General features: G+C 32.0%; 4 protein-coding genes across 7 annotated transcripts; 3 read left to right on the top strand and 1 right to left on the bottom strand.

The window, feature by feature from the left end:
* Positions 1-183: 183 nt before the first annotated feature.
* Positions 184-3661, top strand: Gk1 (Glycerol kinase 1). The gene is made up of 9 exons (XM_029307993.2): positions 184-671; positions 861-1119; positions 1377-1600; positions 1673-1879; positions 2251-2361; positions 2490-2743; positions 2903-3108; positions 3226-3357; positions 3444-3661. Exons 1-9 carry the CDS (start codon positions 594-596, stop codon positions 3527-3529), a joined length of 1557 nt encoding a protein of 518 aa, XP_029163826.1. The 5' UTR covers positions 184-593; the 3' UTR covers positions 3530-3661.
* Positions 3662-5132: 1471 nt separating this feature from the next.
* Positions 5133-13942, top strand: Nos (Nitric oxide synthase). Of its 2 annotated transcripts, XM_029308206.2 has the most exons (14): positions 5134-5565; positions 6482-6618; positions 6712-6874; positions 6985-7076; positions 7271-7412; positions 8287-8426; positions 8927-10539; positions 10616-10785; positions 10984-11194; positions 11284-11371; positions 11448-11572; positions 11744-11889; positions 12356-12547; positions 12680-13942. In XM_029308206.2, the coding sequence occupies exons 1-14, from the start codon at positions 5461-5463 to the stop codon at positions 12791-12793; spliced, it is 3438 nt and encodes a 1145-aa protein (XP_029164039.1). In that variant the 5' UTR covers positions 5134-5460; the 3' UTR covers positions 12794-13942. The 2 variants fall into 2 exon arrangements, with proteins under 2 accessions (XP_029164037.1, XP_029164039.1); XM_029308204.2 differs by having other exon boundaries at positions 5133-5565; positions 12356-13942.
* Positions 11982-15207, bottom strand: SdhB (Succinate dehydrogenase, subunit B (iron-sulfur)). Of its 2 annotated transcripts, none has more exons than XM_029308209.2 (8): positions 15031-15207; positions 14542-14672; positions 14297-14440; positions 13953-14148; positions 13744-13845; positions 13303-13425; positions 13102-13214; positions 11982-12051 (listed from the first exon to the last, which is right to left on the bottom strand). In XM_029308209.2, exons 1-7 carry the CDS (start codon positions 15070-15072, stop codon positions 13116-13118), a joined length of 837 nt encoding a protein of 278 aa, XP_029164042.1. In that variant the 5' UTR covers positions 15073-15207; the 3' UTR covers positions 11982-12051; positions 13102-13115. The 2 variants fall into 2 exon arrangements, with proteins under 2 accessions (XP_029164042.1, XP_029164041.1); XM_029308208.2 differs by having other exon boundaries at positions 13093-13214; positions 15031-15206.
* A 234-nt stretch (positions 15208-15441) lies between these two features.
* On the top strand, positions 15442-20179 carry LOC114935377 (uncharacterized). 2 transcript variants are annotated; one of them, XR_003820477.2, is made up of 3 exons: positions 15442-15607; positions 16262-16394; positions 16468-16533. XR_003820477.2 is itself a non-coding variant. In XM_029308207.2 (2 exons), exon 2 carries the CDS (start codon positions 16454-16456, stop codon positions 17657-17659), a length of 1206 nt encoding a protein of 401 aa, XP_029164040.1. In that variant the 5' UTR covers positions 15442-15607; positions 16262-16453; the 3' UTR covers positions 17660-20179. The 2 variants fall into 2 exon arrangements, 1 of the variants encoding a protein (XP_029164040.1); XM_029308207.2 differs by having other exon boundaries at positions 16262-20179.
* The last annotated feature ends 338 nt before the right edge of the window (positions 20180-20517 follow it).

Raw genomic sequence — 20517 nt, 5'->3', positions numbered from 1 at the left:
TACGAACTAAGGAAATTTACGTCTTGCAACGTGGCAGCACTGAATTAATGAATTTCCGTGCTAGTGCTGAAAGTCCAAATTTTCTCACTCGATGCACTATCTAGAATTCGCGTGACTCTGCTTGTCGGGAAGTTGGGTGGTGATTGGCCAGTTCGGAATGTGGTGATGTAATTGGCGGTGTATTGGTTGATCAAACATTACTCCGACAAGTAGATTTTCGAACGCTTCAATCCCCCTCTTCGTGTATATGTTTAAATTTTGTTTTTCATGCATATACATAAAAAAGCGAATTGAATGACGAATTAATTTTTTTTTGTCAAATTTTTTTTATTTCTGAGAGGAATGGATTTAATTGTACGTCTATTATAATTTTAATTATGTATGAGCTGGAAACTTTTCTTGGTCTTAAGAGTAATTATTTCCGAAATTTAGAATGTTATTGGAAATATAAGTATGTCAATATCTCTATAAATCTCATTCGTTACGTAACGGGATGATACATAATACAAAGGTTAGACTTATATGGATGTGTGTCATTAATCGAGTATAACGCATAAAAGTGACTTTTAATTGCTTTCACACGAAAAACCAATATGCATGAAAACGTAAAAAAACCCAGTGGACCTTATATAGGTGCTATTGATGAGGGAACAAGTAGTGCGAGATTTTTGGTAAGATTTGTTTAAAATAAAATTTTATTTACATATATATCTTGTCATATAAGAAAAGGATATTTGAAGACTAAGAACCGTCGATTAAACTGTAAAATAAAAACTAATGAGATCATTAAAAATAATGCATTTTGTTTTAATTATATTACATATATTTATATGTTTAAATTATTTATATTTGTTTTTTAGGTCTTTGATGTGTTACACAGGAAGGTAATTGCTTTGCATCAGATCGCACTCAAACAGAAATATCCTCAAGAAGGATGGGTGGAGCAGGATCCAAAAGAGATATTACAAGCTGTCACGGAATGTATAGAAGAGACTGTAAAAAAGATGAAAGACATGGGCTTATCGAGTTCGGATATTAAAGCTATTGGGATTACTAATCAAAGGGAGACAACAGTAGTTTGGGACAAGGACACTGGAGAGCCTTTGCATAATGCAATTGGTATAAATAGATATAAAACATCTTATTTTTATATCAAATTTTGCGATAGATTTCTTACTGAATTCTAATACATTGCATTAAATGCAAATTAATAAGAACTATTTGTACAAAAAATTGTATCTTGCTATACATATGTCAAATTAATTTAATTTTGTTATTAAATTTATTTGTATTAAATTTAAAATTTATTTAAAATTAAATTAATATAAATCAAAATTTATCATTATTTGTATTAAATAAAATTGTTAACTTTACAGTATGGCATGATATGAGAACAACGACAACTTTGGAAGATGTACTGGATAACATTCCTAATAAAACTAGAAACAAGAATTATTTGAAACCTCTATGCGGTTTACCAGTGTCTCCTTATTTTAGTGCACTCAAGATACGCTGGTTGATGGATAACATTCCACGTGTGAAACAAGCAGTGAATGCAAAAAAGTGTGCTTTTGGAACAATTGACACATGGCTTATTTGGGTGAGTATCCAATTAAAATAAAAGTAACTAAAAAAATTTCAAATATTATCATCAAATATTTCTTGTGTTTAGAATCTTACAAAGGGTCAATTGCACATTACGGATGTATCAAATGCATCTCGCACAATGCTAATGAATATTGAAACATTGAAATGGGATTCTTACCTATGCCGCTTCTTCAATATTCCACAACATATTCTTCCTGAAATACGATCCAGTGCAGAAGTCTATGGCTATGTTTCAAATCCTGAAGTACTTGCAGGCATACCTATAGCAGGTGTAAGTATGCATTGAGAATTTTATATTATTTTTACTTATTATAAACTTAAGTTAATTTTTGTGCATATATATATTTTTCCTTTACAGCTAATGTAGAAATATACTTTTTAAGACAAAAATTATTTTCTTGCAATAATTTCCATTGAATTTAAACTTGTTCTTATTAATATTATTTCAACTATATAATTTTTCTAAACAACATAAAAGACTTATATTTCATCAATGTACAGGAAAATTCTATATCAAATTTGATATTAAAAAATGTTAAAAATATATATTTTTTTAGTGTTTTTAAGAATATAAGAAGAATTGTTTGTTTACACTTCAAGTAGCATTATGTAATAATTGTAATATTTTTCTTTATATTATAGTGTGTGGGCGATCAACAGGGAGCTCTTCTTGGTCAACTATGTTTGAAACCTGGTCAAGCAAAGGCTACATATGGTACAGGATGTTTTCTACTTTATAATACAGGAAATGTAGTATGTATAATATAAAATATATATATATATATATATATATATATGTAAAGAGGAAAAGTAAATATTTTTCCTTTTTTTAGATAAAAAAATGAATATATTCTTGAAAAATAATTCATAAAATTTTACAGAAAGTCGATTCAACACAAGGTTTAATAACCACTATTGCTTACAAGATTGCACAATCTCCAACTGTTTACGCGCTAGAAGGATCCGTCGCTGTTGCTGGAGCTGCTTTATCTTGGCTACGAGATAATATACAGCTTCTCAATAATTTAGCTCAAACGCAGGACATGGCAGAGCGTGTGAAATCTTCTGGAGACGTGTACTTTGTGCCAGCTTTTTCAGGACTGTACGCGCCTTATTGGCAACAAGATGCGCGCGGGTATTGTTCCTTATTTCTATTACACTGCCTTTTTTCACATTTCTTTATTATTAAATAAATTATTATTCAATAATTTTTTTATTATCAAATATTAAATTTTGTTTTTTAATCGTGCACTTTATTTAATATATCTTTGTCTTATTTATACTATTTAATCAGAGTGATTTGCGGTATTACCGAAGATACGGAACAGTATCATATCATACGAGCAGCATTAGAAGCAGTCTGCTTCCAAACGAGAGATATATTAGAAGCGATGGAGAAAGATTCAGAAACGAAGCTGACAATGCTGCAAGTTGATGGCGGTATGACTGTGAACAATTTGTTAATGCAGTTACAAGCGGATTTAACGGGGATAACTGTTGGTGAGTAAATAATAAATATCAATATGATTCCTCTCTATATTATTAAAATAATAAATTACTTCTTTTTACAATCAGTTTAATATAAGATATTTCAAAATAAATATATGTGTTAAATAGCGAGACCAAACATGATTGAAACAACAGCATTAGGTGCCGCTATTTTAGCTGCCGTTGGTGCAAATTTAATTGATATAAATAAAATAGAGACATCTCAAGTAACCAAATTTTCACCTGTGATTAGTGAAAATGGTAAATATTTATACATTTACACTGATAGTAATTTAAAACTAAAATAAATAAAAATACTTCAATAACATTTAAATGTCTCATTTTAGAGAGAGATCTCAGATATTCTAAGTGGAAAATGGCTATTGAAAGATCCATGAAATGGGATTGTTCTACAAGTGTAATAAATAATTGATCGTACGTATACATATATTTTTATAAAAATGAAATAAATCTTCAGAAAGAGAAAAAAATATAAATGTTATAAGACAGTTATATGATGTTATAGCTACACTATTTTTTTATAATAAATCATAGTTATATAGCATTTTAAACGTTACGTTTAATAGACCTCGATTTCCGCTTTTCCGTATCTTCCATTTTTTGACTATATAACATAATATAAATAATAAATTACTGTAAATTAATCAATACACGAAATTTTTTATTATAAAAATTGTGTCCTCTTTGAATAAGGACATTTAAAATTAAAAATAATTTTTATCATTTTTATAATTATTAATATATATTTAAAGGAATATAATCCTTATATATATATATAATGTGAGATATGAAATATCTATTTTTTTTTAGAAATAAAATAATGATCATTAATTTTAAATTGCAAAAGTAATAAAAAACGATTCTATATCCGTTTCTTAAATTTATATGTGCAAATCTATTTATATATGCAAATCTATTTTTAATATTTCTTTAAATTTTAAAATTTAAATGTTCTTTAGGTATTTATATTTCTAGTGAATTAATCAGTTCACTTTGTAATATATGATTTATGAGTTGCCTTGTGATATATGATCAATATAGTATTATATAGAAGTCGATTTTTTAATCACCACCAAAGAGCGAATCGACCGAATACTTTGGTTACTCTATTGGTCGAAGCACAAACCTTCGATCCAGAAAGCGGTCACTTCGTGTTCTGACTAGCCATATCACAAACTGACGTTCGTGGCAAGAGCTGTAAAAGAATCGTAAGCTATATTTTTTGCTACTACTTTAGCAATTGCTTTTTTTTAACATGATATTTTAATTTATTGTCTAATTTATTTCTTCGAAAAAATTATTAAATACATATATTTTTTAAATTAATATAAATTCCATAGAATCTACTTTCATAAAAATTAATTTTTATTATTGATTTTATTTAATTTATTCAATTATTTATTTAATTATCAGGAGCTTAAATCTCAAATTATACAAGATCATTATATATTCTGTAAAGCATATATATATAGCAAAAACTTATATTTTCCTTGAAATTTATTACTAAATCTAATATTTGTTAACTGAATTTATAGATATTTATTTGCTGTTTTTAAGTTGACATCTTGTTTTTTGTATTATAAATGATTGTTGTGATTTATAATTAATTATACAATTAATTTTAGAGAATTATTTATTTTTATATATTTAGAGAGAAAGGGAGAAATTAATTGATCAAAACTTTTGAAAAAGAATATCATATTTGTGTTTTGGCTATTCAATTTTCAGATATAAGGTGTGTCTGTATATGTATTATAGACATAAAATTCGATTAATTTGCAAAATGATCGACTAATTTTAAATTAAATTAGCCAAGTACACATGAAAAATATATTTCATAATTATTTTGAGTTTTGGCCAATCAATTTTGGCTGGTTTGTAACTGATTGCAATTTATTGATCATATAATTATATACATATACATACATATATATATATATATATATATATATATATATATTTATATATTATTGTTATTATTATTATTATTATTGTTATTATTATTATTATTTTGATTATTATTATTGTGTATTGTAATTTAATTATTATTTTTAAAAATTAGCATAAATAACGCGTAAGACATTAGCATATGTTACATAGACGGAGTTTCTGCTATAAATTTTCATTTTAACGCAAAAGTATTATCTGTTGATCGATCCCGCAACATTCCCGAGGACAAGCGGAATGGATCAATGTTGCGCATGCTGGCGCATGTGAGATGACGGCACGTGAGATGCTGCGTTGTGTCATCTCTGTGTCCTCTGTGCTCATCTTTTCCTCTTTATCGTCACACTTCTCTTCATTCTGTTAAGCAAGAAGCAGTTAAAAACTCGTGAATACAAGATGAAGGATCACGACGGAACGAGTCAACAGAAAAAACCTACGAAACTGAAAAATCTTGCAGACAAGACAGAGTCGTTTGATTCTTTGCATGTAAAAAATGCCGAGGTATTTAAAAAAATTTTTTTCATCTTGAAAATTGATAGTAAACGAATTAGAAAATTTAAATATTATTTTTTATCATAAACAATACAAAATAGTTAATCGATTATACAATCAAAAAATAAGAAGCTGAATTACATATTAAAATATAAGAGTTAAAAAGATAAAACGAAATTTTTTTACACAGATTTATGATGAAGAAAAAATCGAACTCTTAACTTAATTAAAATATTAGTAATATTTTATCTCTGTTTTGAACTTGCTTAATTTTCAATTATAAAAATGTCATGGATTTATATTTGTTTTAATTATTTATATATGTATATAGAATTTGTTGTTTCTATTATATATACTCAATTAAGATGTTGATTTTTTACTCATATTATGATCGTTGCTATTGTGTATCAGATGATCTATGAATGATTTACATGTGTAAAACTTTTTAATAAATATGCAAAGTCTTTCGAGAAAAATAAGAACATTTGTAAAGTAAAACAATATACCGAAAGATTAGAACTTTAAAATTAATCGAATTTGAAAAAACAAAGATATATTATTTGATTGCTAAGATTGATTTTCTTCAAAACGAAGAAAATTGTATAAAAACATTTTATTCTACATTTTCTATTTGTTTCAGTATAGAATCATTAATTTTCTGATTATATATCGTTAATAGCAAGCCACCACCATAAAAATTTATTCTATTGAGACTTTTACATCTTAAATAATATAGTTTAAGGGAGAAGCATACAGTTGAAATAATTAAAATAATAAATGAACAAATTATAGATTTTATTATTAAATGTTAAATAATAAATTTATTATCATTATTATTAAATATATAAATTTATATTATATATTATTATTATTATTATTATTATTATTATTATTATTATTATTAAATAATAACGAATTTTTATAGAAAACCCTTTGCACGAAGCAAGCCTGTCTCGGTAGCATAATGCAGCTGCCGCTTCATGGAACTGAACCACGTACAAAAGAAGAGATATTAATTCACGCGAAAGATTTTCTGGAGCAATATTTCACTTCCATCAGAAGGTATATATTCATATATTGATGTCTTTGAATTATAATAGATTTTACAAGTGTGTTTCTTTAAACTCGCATCTTTGTCTTTATCAATAAACACAGATTAAATAGCGATGCTCATCGCGCACGTTGGGAAAGCGTACAGAAGGAAGTAATTTCCACTGGTACATATCAATTAACAGAAACGGAATTGGTGTTCGGCGCAAAAGTAGCTTGGAGAAACGCCGTGAGATGCATCGGCCGCATACAATGGTCCAAATTACAGGTCTATTTCACATCGCAACATTTTTTCGAGCTGACGACGTTTTTCACGAAAAAGAACTCGTTTGTGTATATTTCTATTTGTTAATCTGTTTATAAAATAAACATTTGTAGGTCTTCGATTGTCGCTACGTTACAACTACAAGCGGCATGTTCGAGGCTTTGTGCAATCATATCAAGTATGCTACAAATAAAGGAAACATTAGGTAAGAATATATTTTATATGACACACCAATAAAATTATGTTAATTTACGATAAAATAATTATTAATTAATACTTAAACCGAGAAGAAATAATATTAAATTTAATTCTTTTAATAATTTTTTAAAAATAAATTAATTAAATTTAATATTAAATATATCTGTAACTTTACTATATGATATTTAAACATTTTTTCAGATCTGCAATAACAGTATTTCCGCAACGCACTGACGGAAAACACGATTACAGGGTATGGAATCAGCAATTAATTAATTATGCGGGATACAAAAATCCAGATGGCACTATTACTGGAGATCCTGCTAGTGTAGAATTTACAGAGGTCAGAATTTATACACATTTAGATTTATTATATATATATATATGTATCAAATCCTACATTTATTTTGTACCAAATGTATTCTATTAGATTTGATATTGAATATTACGCATCTTACTCAAAGTTTAATTTTTTCGATATAGAAAATTGGAAAGGCTAAAATTAAATTGAATTATAGGATCAAATTAGAGATTATTTTAATCCAAGTTATATAAAATACTCGATAAGCGTATCAGAATTATTCGTCTTTAGAGAGAAATTTTAGGGGAAAATTTTTATTCTTCGATACGAGAATATTATATATGTATAAGTAACGCTCGTATAAATATGCCATCTGAAACATATTGATAGTACAAATCGTTGCGTTTACATTGTCTCGGTTGTCTCGGCTATAAAAGTCAAATTCTTTGTTTCAACGAATCAATCAACAGCTATTGTTTCGTGCTCTTATATTACTGATAAGATTAATCTTGGAATTATCAATAAGAGTTATCACATGAAAGAAATTACTATTCTGAAATATTATAGCAAATTAAAATCAAAATTTAAGCATAAATAAATATAATGTATAAAACATGCATATACATAAATCAATATAAATGATAAAATTAAAAAATAATCGTAAATAAATATAATTACAAATTTTATTCTTAATATATATTATTATTTCAAATATAAGAGTTACATTGATAAATAAAGAGGAATTTACAAGAGATCTAGTATATAAAATTATTAAAGACATAACAGTACGATTGTATTAAATCTGGAAACTCGTTAAGAATCTAAAATCAGAAAATATTTTCAACTTCTTGAAACATAAATCCTCTTCTAGAAAAATTGCATTTCGAAGATAATTCAAAAAATTTTACTTCAACAGATTTGCATGAAATTAGGATGGAAAGGAACGCGGACCAAATTCGAGATATTACCTCTTGTTTTACAAGCCAACGGACATGATCCAGATTATTTCGATATTCCCAAAGATCTGGTACTCGAAGTACACCTAAGTCATCCTACGTAGGCAATTGAAGTTTCTAGAAACTTTAATTTCATATTTTTAATTTAATTACTTATAAATTTAATTACTACGTTGACACATTATTTACTTATTATATTATGTTTATTTGAGTTTTTTAGAAGAGTGCTTTTTTAAATCTTTTCTTGCCTCACCATAATTATAATTAATATTAAGTTACCATGTCAGACTACATGATTTCTCATTTCTGACATTGTAATTCAATATAAATATGTATTTAGAAATCAATAATTTTTTAACATAAATTTTATACATCTGACCTTATGATCTTATGATTATGATCTAGTTGTATAACTAAACTATTGAATAAGATAATAAAAAAAAGAAAAAGTGCACTTAAAATATACAAATCTGATATAGATAAATAATTCTCTGAAATAAAATATGTCATTCGGATTCATCACACTAAAGTCCAAGAGTTATATGCGTTGATTACTTTATAACTGCATAAAGAGGTAATATCTGTCTCGCATTTTGACAGTTATGACTGGTTTGAAAAATTGGAGCTCAAGTGGTTCGCTATCCCGGCCGTATCTGGAATGGTATTCGACTGCGGGGGTTTGGTGTTCACTGCGGCGCCCTTCAACGGCTGGTACATGAGCACCGAAATTGGCTGCAGAGATTTGTGCGATGCTCACAGATACAACATGCTCGAGATAATAGCGACGAACATGGGCCTGGACACTAGGACAGCCATATCATTATGGAAGGACAAGGCAATGGTGGAGGCTAATATTGCGGTGCTGCACAGCTTTCAGATAAAGAACGTGACGATCGTGGATCATCATACAGCTTCAGAATCCTTCATGAAACATCTCGACAACGAAATGCGCCTTCGAAACGGTTGTCCTTCAGACTGGCTGTGGATTGTGCCGCCAATATCTGGATCCGCGACACCGGTATTTCATCAAGAAATGGCCCTTTATCACTTGAAACCTGCTTACGACAACCAGGATCCAGCGTGGAAGACTCATGTATGGAAGAAAGGACGCGACAAAAAGTCAACGTCGAAAAAGCCGAGGCGAAAGTTTCATTTTAAACAAATCGCGAGAGCCGTGAAGTTTACGTCTAAGCTGTTTGGACGAGCATTATCGCGTCGAATAAAAGCGACCGTATTATTCGGTACAGAAACCGGCACATCCCAAATGTACGCGGAAAAGTTGAACGAATTGTTGGGCCACGCTTTTCACTCGCAAGTACTTTCGATGGCAGACTACGACATCAGTAATATAGAACACGAGGCTCTGCTAATAGTGGTAACTTCCACTTTCGGGAACGGCGATCCGCCGGAAAACGGGGAAGTCTTCGCGCAGAATCTCTACGCGATGAAGATGAACGACGCTTATATCATGAATAGCGAGGACAAGGTGAATCTGGCGACCTCCAAGTCATTTATTAAGGCCAACAGTCAAACAGAAGTATGCGGATCGAAGAAATTGGACAGACTGGATTCTCTGCGCGGCTCCACGACGGACTCGCAGACTGAGGACATCTTTGGACCCCTCAGTAATGTCCGATTCGCCGTGTTCGCCCTGGGCTCATCGGCGTATCCGAATTTTTGCGCGTTCGGTCGTTACGTCGATAATCTATTGGGCGAATTGGGCGGGGAACGATTAGCCCGCTTGGCTCAGGGTGACGAGATGTGCGGGCAGGAACAAACCTTCCGCAAATGGGCGGCCGACATATTCACGGTCGCATGCGAAACATTCTGCCTGGACGACGATGATACATTGGCTGAAGTGGCCTTGTCCCTGGGTTCCGAGGCCCTGTCCGCGACCACAGTCCGTTTCGTGGAGGCTAATCCGCAGCCGATCGACAAAGCATTGAGCAAATGTCACAACAGAAACGTGACAATGTGTAACATGCTTCGAAGATCCAACTTGAGCGGCGACGAGTCCAGTGGAACAACGTTGCTCCTGGAATTGGACGAGTTAGTAGGCATGGATATCTCTTACAAGCCTGGGGATCATTTAGGCGTATTTGCATGCAACCGGGTGGAACTTGTGGACAGAATCTTGCAACGTGTACAGTCTACTTTCGACGTTGATAAACCGATCGAGCTTCAACTGCAAAAGCAGGCGCATACTCCTAACGGTGATCTTAAATTCACTTTTCTTTATTTGTTTCCTCTTAATCTCCTCTATCGTATGATAATAGTAACTTTTTCCAGGTATTGTAAAAACGTGGATACCTCACGACAGATATTTGCCGAATTCCTTGAGGATGTTATTGACTCGATTTTTGGACATTACGACGCCGCCTACGCCGAATCTTTTAAGATACTTTGCTTCGATAGCCACGAACGCAAAAGAACGGGCACAACTTGATCTTTTAACTTCTGTAAATACGTAAATACGTAAATGTACTAAATATAATTCTGTTTGTCGAAGCACATCAGAATTTAAAAAACGAAAGAACGAATAACGTTAATATTATTTTGACTCTAAAAATATATTATTTTATTCTAAAATTTAATGTGAAAAATATTCTACGCGAAAACTTGATACAAAAATTGAAAAGAGATTCTCCTTGGAATAGGATCCAACGGCTTACGAGGATTGGAGACATTGGAAGTACCCTAATTTGGCCGAAGTTCTGGATGAATTCCCATCTGTGACTCCGTTCGCTCCGTTGCTCGTGCTTCATCTAACGCCCTTGCAACCGAGATTCTACAGTATCTCATCATCCCCTGCTGTGCACCAAGGACAAATACATTTAACAGTCGCAGTGGTGCAATATCGAACGCAAAGTATTAGTCTTATTCTTCTTTTCTTGTTTTTTTCATTCAATAATTCATATATATATTCTGCAATTGTAATTTTAATTACTTAATTTCAGACGGTTCTGGATCGTTACACTTTGGTGTTTGCTCCAATTATCTGCGAGAGATAGCTGAGGGGCAACAGCTGCATGTGTTTGTGCGAAGGTAACTATTTAAAAATTTTGCCAATAAAAGATCGTGTAAAGATTTCGCATCAAATAAATAATTATTAATATTCCAGCGCGCCGAACTTTTATATGCCGATGGAAACTAAGGCCCCGATAATATTAGTGGGCCCAGGTACGGGAATCGCTCCTTTCCGAGGCTTTTGGCATCATCGATTTGCTCAAATAAAACTCCAGCAGAGTATGAATATTTTTCTTATGTATACCTATTAATTTCATATATAAATAGCGGCAATCTAATACATATGTCTCATTTACAAGTGATTTATAAGATCATTATCTGAAACTGGTTGTTAAATCTTGCAAAAAATATTCAAAATTATTTTATTTTTTTGAGAAATTATATTTGCAGATCAAACATTTGGGAAGATTTGGCTGTTCTTTGGCTGTCGTCAAAGAAATTTGGATTTGTACAGACAAGAGAAAAAAGAAATGTTGGAGGCTGGTGTTTTGGATAAAGTGTTTTTAGCATTATCTCGAGAGCCTGGTATTAAGAAGGTAAAATATACATCACAATGTATATATTTTTTATATCTAAAAAAAATTAAATAGAGGAAAAATGTTTATAGAGCTAGAATAATACTTCTAAGAAGTTTGAATCTTCCGTGTATTGAAAAGTTTGAATTCTTTCATTCAAATACATCTTTGAAAAGTACTCATCTGAAATGCAAGAATAACTCACTTAGATTAAGCATTTTGCAAGCACAGCGAATAACATAAGATTTTACAAATACACGAATCTCACAAAAAATTCTATCAATTTCAATTCGTGAATATATATTAATCTCTATCCATGTTATACTTGAATTATAGATTTATTTTTTGATGTGTAATCGTTTTTTCGTTCATCATGTTTTATCAATAACGAAAAGTAGTAAAAATAAATACGACAAGTAGACAAACGTATAAAATGACAAATATAATAGTATAAATTTAAATTTGCATTTTGTATGAATCTATCTAGACTTATGTGCAAGATTTGATACAAGCAGAGGCAGCTCAGATTTATAAGATGGTAGTATACGAGCGCGGACATTTCTACGTTTGCGGAGATTGCACAATGGCGGAAGACGTCTACCAAACATTAAAACAAATTATACAAACGAATGGCCAAATGACGGACAAAGACGTCGAAGCGTACATGTTATCGCTCAGGGTAAATTTTTCATTCATTATTCTTTCTTGTCGTAAATCTGCTATTTATATAAACAGTATGACAAATAACAAAGCCATGCTACAAGGATATAAATCATTTCACTCTTGTATGAGACAATTCTCTTTCCTTCAGGATGAGAATCGCTACCATGAAGACATATTTGGCATAACGTTGCGCACGGCTGAGGTACATAATCGATCGCGTGAGACTGCTAGAATTCGAATGGCTGCTGAAGACATGCCATGAAGACATCACTCGGGTTAACAAACTACTATGGTCTAAGTAACTTTTATTCGAGGGCTTGTGCTATTGCATCAATAATTAATAATTACTGCACCGCATAGTTCCACATAGTAGGAAATACGTTTTATTTAAATAGAACAGAGCGATTTTTTGATTGCTAAAAGTATTTTATCCACTAGATGCGCACATCTTCAGTTGTACGAAATATATTACTCTCATATATTCGCTGTGCACGCAGTATAATGTAAGACAGAGATATATATATATATATATATATATACATATATATATATAGAACTTACTGCTTCTACCTGTTTTCCCTTGACTATGGAGAGGCTGTCGCACTAAGTTCTGGTTTTGGTTTCTGACTAATATTAGCTAGCAACTTCTTTATTTCAGCTATTGCCTTTCCAGGATTCAGACCCTGCAAAAATAATGAACCATTTATGCTTTAATTTAACGTAATTTTTAAAATTTTGAAATATCGAATTGAAATAATAAATTAAACTCACTTTCGGGCAAGTACGTGTACAATTCATAATTGTGTGACAGCGATAAACTGAAAATGGGTCCTTCAGTTTCTCTAGACGCTCATTCGTTTGAGTATCTCGCGAGTCAATAATCCATCTATAAGCCTAATGAAAATATATATAACAGTTAAAAGAGGTTTAGAAAAAAATAGCGTAAATAAATGTTATAAGAACAAACTCTAAATGAAAACAAAGTTATATACATGTATATTTTCTAATTGGATTTATCTTCAAAGACATAAATATGCAATATTATTTGTTTAAAAGATAATAATTATATGCTTGTTATTTGAATCATAGTGTTTATCTCATTCTTAAAAAACCTGTTATTTGTATCATTTTTTTAAAACTTATTAATGGTGTGTTATTCTATTATATGATATACAATAATATATATAATGTGTGTTAATATTAAATGCTTACTTGCATAAGTACTGCAGGGCCTAAATATTTATCACCATTCCACCAGTAGGAAGGGCAAGAAGTACTGCAGCAAGCACAAAGAATACATTCATAGAGACCATCCTGTATCAGAAAAAAAAAGCTTAAATTATGTATTTAATTTTAAGAGAAATATGGCTATAATCAAAATGAAAAATCAAATAAATATGTGAACAAAGAAGCCTGTTTACCAATTTTTTTCGGTCTTCTACACTCTGCAAATACTGTTGATTACCAACTTGCTTTGCATCTTTACGCTGGAGCCAAGGTTGTATACTGCGATATTGATCATAAAAATTGTTTAAATCTGGCACCAAATCCTTGACAATATACATATGTGGTAAGGGATAAACGTCACATGATGTACTTGTATTTTTATCAATTTTGCTGAAACATAATGAGAAATATTTTATTTTTGGATATTTATATATGTAAGTTTTTAATTTATATATGAAAAGAAAGTCCAGAGTTATAAATTTTACCTTTAATAAGCAAATAATATAAATATATTATATATATACTAATGTGCATATACCTGATACATGCCAGTGTGTTTGTTCCTCCGATATTCATAGCACAAGATCCACAGATACCTTCACGACAAGAACGACGGAATGTCAAAGTTGGATCCATCTCATTTTTTATTTTAATCAATGCGTCCAGCACCATTGGTCCACAACTAAATAAAAAAAAAAATAAGATGCAAAACCCAAAACAATAATAAAATTTCATAAAATTTTAGAAAAATATTTAATTTATGATTGGCAATAAGACACCTACCCATTCAGATCAACTTTATATTTTTGCATGTATGGTTTTTCATCAGGCTTATCTGGATTCCAACGATAAATTGAAAAAGTCTTCAATCTGGCTTCAGCATTTTGAATTGCTGCAGTGTGCAAACCTCTGACCTATAAAATTAAGAAAGTTGATACCAAATTAAAATTAGAAATACGTAATATATACAAGACAGACATACTTTGAAACGTCAGAGTTGACAATCTACATATTATTACACAAAATCATCTCTTACTAAACTGGTTTACCATTTTAATATTAAACTCCAGTTTAGATAAGATAGCATAAAGCTTTACAGCTGGCTTCTAAGAAATGACAAGTACAGTTATGACACTCTAATTACATGCTGCATTATTAAACTGACAAATGTCTGTGCTGGATGAAAAAATTATAGAAAAAATAAAGAAAAAAATTACATAACGTCTTAATAATCATAAACAATGACTTTCTCGTTACTCGAAAAGAACTCACTTGAAGAAGTGCACTTCTGCAGGTATACGTTATCCTGACCATCTTCGCGAATAACTCTTTCTATCAACACAAGCTCATGATACTCGCTTTCTTGCTTATGTAACTAAAGATTTACATGTGATCCGTCAAGCTAAATATACATAAAGCCGATATTATATATTTGCAAAATTTGTGGAGCCCCTTAGAACAGAATCTCGAATATTCTATATTCAATGACCAATAGCAGCCAGTCTGGAAAAATTCGCGACGCGTTGATTGGCTGTCAACTAGAAAATTTCTAGGGACTCTGACAGCTCCGATGACAGCAGCCAATCAGCGGCGTCGTTCGACGACGCTCGCGACGAATGAAACGAGGAAATCGATCTACGTGTATCATTATATTTATGGCTCGAACGAGGGAGAAAGCGCAAAGTACCCTGGGAACTCTGGGAGGAACGCGCCGACGATAGTCGATGGTGGAATTAAATTTTGCATTTTATTGAATATTTATTTACATTTGTATTAAGAATTGATTATGTAATGTGGAAGCGAACAGACTCGAGCTGTACGTCATAATTGTGGACGTTGAAACTTTAAGGTGAGTAGAAACCTCTCGTCGTTTTCACAGTTTATCGCTGTCTGGTTATAGATTCTAACCTAACATTTCGTTTGTCAGAGTGATTGACCTTAAATACATCAATCGGAGGGTCTCTGTGCGATTATATTTCCGTTAATTATTACTTTATTTCTCGCCTCTAAGAATCATTAATTGTATCGCAACTGTGGCGTGAGAAAATTTGGGAGTAACTTTTAATAAGTAAATATTAGTATACATTTAGTTCTCACACACATGCTTGTTAGAGAATTGTAGAAAGATAATGAATATAAATTTGCCCGGCAAAACAGAGAGCAACGTAATACTCTGAATGTAGTTTATGGATTTTCTTTCAAAATATAGCGTTATAAAAATAATATAGTATGTAAAATACACATTGCACATATAATTGTTCGGTCCAAAGCCAATCAAAGTATCAAAGAAAGATTCAAAATAGTGGATAAATTTATTATTATTTATTAATGCACATTGCACATATAATGTTTGGTGCAAACCCAAGAAAAGTATCAATGAAAGATACAAAGTGGTGGATAAATTAATTTGTCCACCACATTTGATATTATCTGATGTATAAAGACAATGTATTACTATAATAATAACGATGTATGTATATGTAAGAAATGTATTTAATTTCAGGTTCGTACTATAAAAGACGACCAAAGCTCAACGCGTCCAACGGGCCCATAAAAAGAGCCTTCCTGTCCCTGCGCCTGTAAAGCCCTCACGTGGCACAATTGGGCGCTGGGCCAGGCCGTGCAACGCTAGACCGGTGAGTTCCCACACAAAATATTGCTTGGTAGCACGGCGGGCACTCAAAACCAACTAACCATGTCTGTACAAAGTGTTGCTCTGGCATCTCTCCACGCCACCTATACCGACTCGGAGGGCGAGGACGGGGTGGAAGACGAACGGCTGCAGGAGGAGAATTCGAACACTCCCCAGGGGGCCGCCCCGCATAATGCCCAAGTCGGTCGTCAGCCCCAGGCCCGATCTGGCACCAGTCCCATATCTGGAGGCCGTTCAGCCTCGCACAGTCCCGTCGTCGGCAAGTCTGCCGGTAGTAGCGACTTGCCGGGCGCGGCTACGAAGGTGCAACGATTGGTCTCTTATTTTGACGACTCGGTAGTCTCCGAGGATGACGAGGGGACGGTCGTAGCTACGTTGCCGCCGCCGTCGCCGTCGCCACCGCCGGCACCGGCACCGTCGTTGACGACGGCGAGCGCGGCGACCACGACCGCGACGGTCGCGGATGGTCGCCCGGAGGAGAACGGTCTCCTACCGGTCGCAACCGCCGCAGGAGGCACCGCCACCGTCGTTGCTACCGCGACTGTTACCGCCATCGGCGCCGGCAACGCCGAGCGTCGATCGCCCACCTCGCGTCCCGGAGAATTGCTTTCAGATAATAACGGGGAGACCAAGGACCCATACGGTGTCACGATACCACCGGAACCACCCGGTCAATGTCCCGCCGAACTGCAGGACAAGATCGCTAGGCTATATCGGAAAATGGAGACTGACCTGCTAGACATGAATACGTTGATCCAGCAGCGCAAGGAGTTCCGGAATCCATCCATTTACGAGAAACTTATTCAGTTTTGTAGCATCAACGAGCTGGGCACCAATTATCCACCGGACAGGTTTGATCCTTTCAAATGGAACAAGGACTCCTACTACGAGGAACTTGCCAAGGTGCAAAAAACGGAGATGGACAAGCTGGAGAAGGCGCGGAAAGAGAAGACGAAGATCGAGATCGTCTCCGGGACTGCGAAGCGGCCGAACAGCTCCACGGGCAGCGGCGCCGAGGAACCTCTCAGGTCCGATGACGCTAAGAAGCGGAAAAGTAAGTGGGATCAAGTGGCTTCCGGCGGTGTCGCCGCCGCCGCTGCCGTTGCAGCCGCTGCAGCTGCCGCCGCGACCGCCAAGCCCACGGTCCTCCTCGCACAACCTACCCTGACGACCCTCGCGTCGTCCGGCGCCGGCGCCAAACCCACCGTAATATCGACCTTCGGCTCGGTACCAAAAAAGAGATTATAACATATCGTGTAAATGTGCGTGCTGTGTAAATAATATTCGTCGAAAGAGAGATGTCCTTCTCTCTTCGTTAGACGGTTGTAAGGAAGAGGAGACGCGATCCTGTAATAAAATTCCGGAAACTTAAATCCTTGCGCGGTTGTACAATTCTTCCTTTTCGTAGTGGCACTTTCGAAATTGATATTTATTTAGATGAATTTTAGATAACATCAGTTTTATATATATATATATATATATATATATATATATATATATATATATATATATATATTGTCTATGGTTTACCTTCACAGATCTGATCTTACGATTCTTCTAGTCTTGAATTTTTCAAAATTCTCTTAACATCCGCATTCTTAGATCCATTTTTTGATTTTTAGATTTTCCAACGTGAAAAATTATAAATATGGCGATGAAAAAAAAATAATTTAGAGAACTAAAAGTTTAAAGAATCTAAAATTGTTAAAATTAGTAGAAGGTTTTTAGTATCTAAAAATTCTATAAATTTGAAAGACAATTATTCGTGAAAGAAATACAGAAATGTAAAAATTCAAGACTTTAAGAATTTGAAAATCAAATAGTAACCTAAAAGGATTTAAGAATTTAGGGATCCATTTGATGCAAAATTTATTTGCAAAATAAACATACTGTAAATAAATTGACTGTAAACTTTATCTTCTGTTTGCAATAAAAGTAATGTTTGAAAGATATTGAACTGCACGGGAAGGAAAATATTCTGGAGATTTATATTCTCGAGAAAGAATTTTTCAATCTTTGTATTTTTAAATCCTTGTAGAAAAGTTGAGATATATATTTACTTATATCTAAATTCTTGTATTATGAGGAATGTATGATGTGAGATTTAACTTAAGCTTGAAAGAATAAAGATATAGGAATCAGAAAGTTAAAAAAAGCGATAGATCTAAGAAAGGAAGTATACAATTTGTGGACCTATGACTCTGAGAATTCAAGGATCTAATAACGCAACTGCTAATATATCTAAAAATAAAAAATATCTAATTGTAAATTGTAGCATAAATTTATTGTGAATTCAATTAAAAACATGATATAACAACAGATATCTACAGAGAAGAATTGGAGCTTTGTGAACTTAGATCTTTTGATTGTCAGAGAATTTTAGAAATTCCTTTTAGTATGTAGAACATTTGGAAGACATAGAATAATTTAAATGAGTCAAAATCCTAAAATGTTTAAGGATATAGAAACCTATGTATGAATCAACAAAGATGTAAAAATTAAAGAACTTAGATGATGTGAGCATAATTAAAAAATAGAGTCGCATATCCAAGAATTTAGATATCATTAAAGAAAGATATTAAAAGAAATATTCACTCATACATATTGAAATGAGGGATTATCATAATTCAATTTAGAATTTTGAAACATTAAGAATTGGAATATGCAGTGATTTCACGAAAGTAACTGAATATAACGTAAACTTGAATTTATATATAATTTATATAAACTTGAATATATATATATATATATATATATATATATATATATATATATATATATAGTGTATATTGAGTTTAAGAAAACAAGGATTTAAAAATTAATTGAAACTTTTCTTTTTCGAGTAAGTATTCAGAATTAAAACAGGCAAGAATTTAAAAATAAACGTGAGAATCCAAAAGGATAAAACTTAAAAAATCGACGTGCTAGCTTTATATATCTGTAAGGCAAACATAAGTTACAGTTGCGTTTACAGGTGTATTTTTTGCCAACTTGACATAAATTTTTAAGAAATTATGTCAAACTTTTACGATTGTTAAATTTTGTTTAGATTCCTTTCTGTGGATTCTTGCTTCATAGCATTTTTAAATTTTTGACTACATCTACAATTATGACTAGTACCTATTTTCTATCATACATATGTATTTATAACAATGTGCAAACCAAACTCAATCGACATTTTCCAATTAATATATGTACATTAAGTTAGAGAAAACAATATTGAAAAAGAAAGGAATCACATTATTATTATCTTTTTTAATAAGAAAAATTGATGGGGTTACACCATTAACAATAATTAATGCATTCTTCTTTTCTTTTTCAAACCAAAATATTGTTTAAGCATTGTATTAGATTGATCAAAAAATTTGTTTCTTTTTTACATTATATTATAATAAAATAAAAAACTAGAACGAATTTTTTGATCAACCTATATAATTGTTACTGAATGTGTAAATTACGAGTGTCAAATTATCAGTTGCAGTCTCAATATGTACAACATTTTACATATATACACTTGATTTGTTAAAGCAGGACCACAATCTGATAAAGATGCACCGATAATATGAAATCTCAGTACGTCAGACAAATGAGGGATTCGCGTGCGTTAATAATCGCAAATCAATGTATAAAATATGTGCTGAAAATTAATAAGGATTAATTTTTTACATAAAAACAAAAATGGAAAAAAAACTTTCGCAAGAAAACTCCTTGTATATACACGCTCGTATGTGTCGATAGAGAGTATGGAATATACAATATATAAATCTATATTACATTGTGTATTCTTTTTCTTTTATTGATTAATAATTTAATTAATGTTTTACCCAATTTAAATGTTCAAATTTACAATGTTTTCACGAAGAATAGAAATTTAAATTTGCCGCTTTACACACTTGTGAAATTTCGTAAATTGTAATGCATTGTTTAATAGCAAGTAGATTCTTTTTTTCTTTATTAGATGATTGGCCTTGTTTGAAATTTTAAATCAATTTTTTTTTTTAATAAAAAAATGCCTTGGTTTTATTTTTATTTTATTTTTTTTATCTCACTAGGGTTCAATTTCAAGAGTTTTATTTTTTTTTTTTTTTTAATAAATCAGAATCAAA

Source organism: Nylanderia fulva, unplaced genomic scaffold, assembly GCF_048542155.1.
Source record: "Nylanderia fulva isolate GAGA-0341 unplaced genomic scaffold, ASM4854215v1 Scaffold12, whole genome shotgun sequence".
Classification (NCBI taxonomy): Eukaryota; Metazoa; Arthropoda; class Insecta; order Hymenoptera; family Formicidae; genus Nylanderia; species Nylanderia fulva.
The sequence above is the reverse complement of the archived record's forward strand: the minus strand, read 5'-3'. Positions and strand labels throughout refer to the sequence as shown.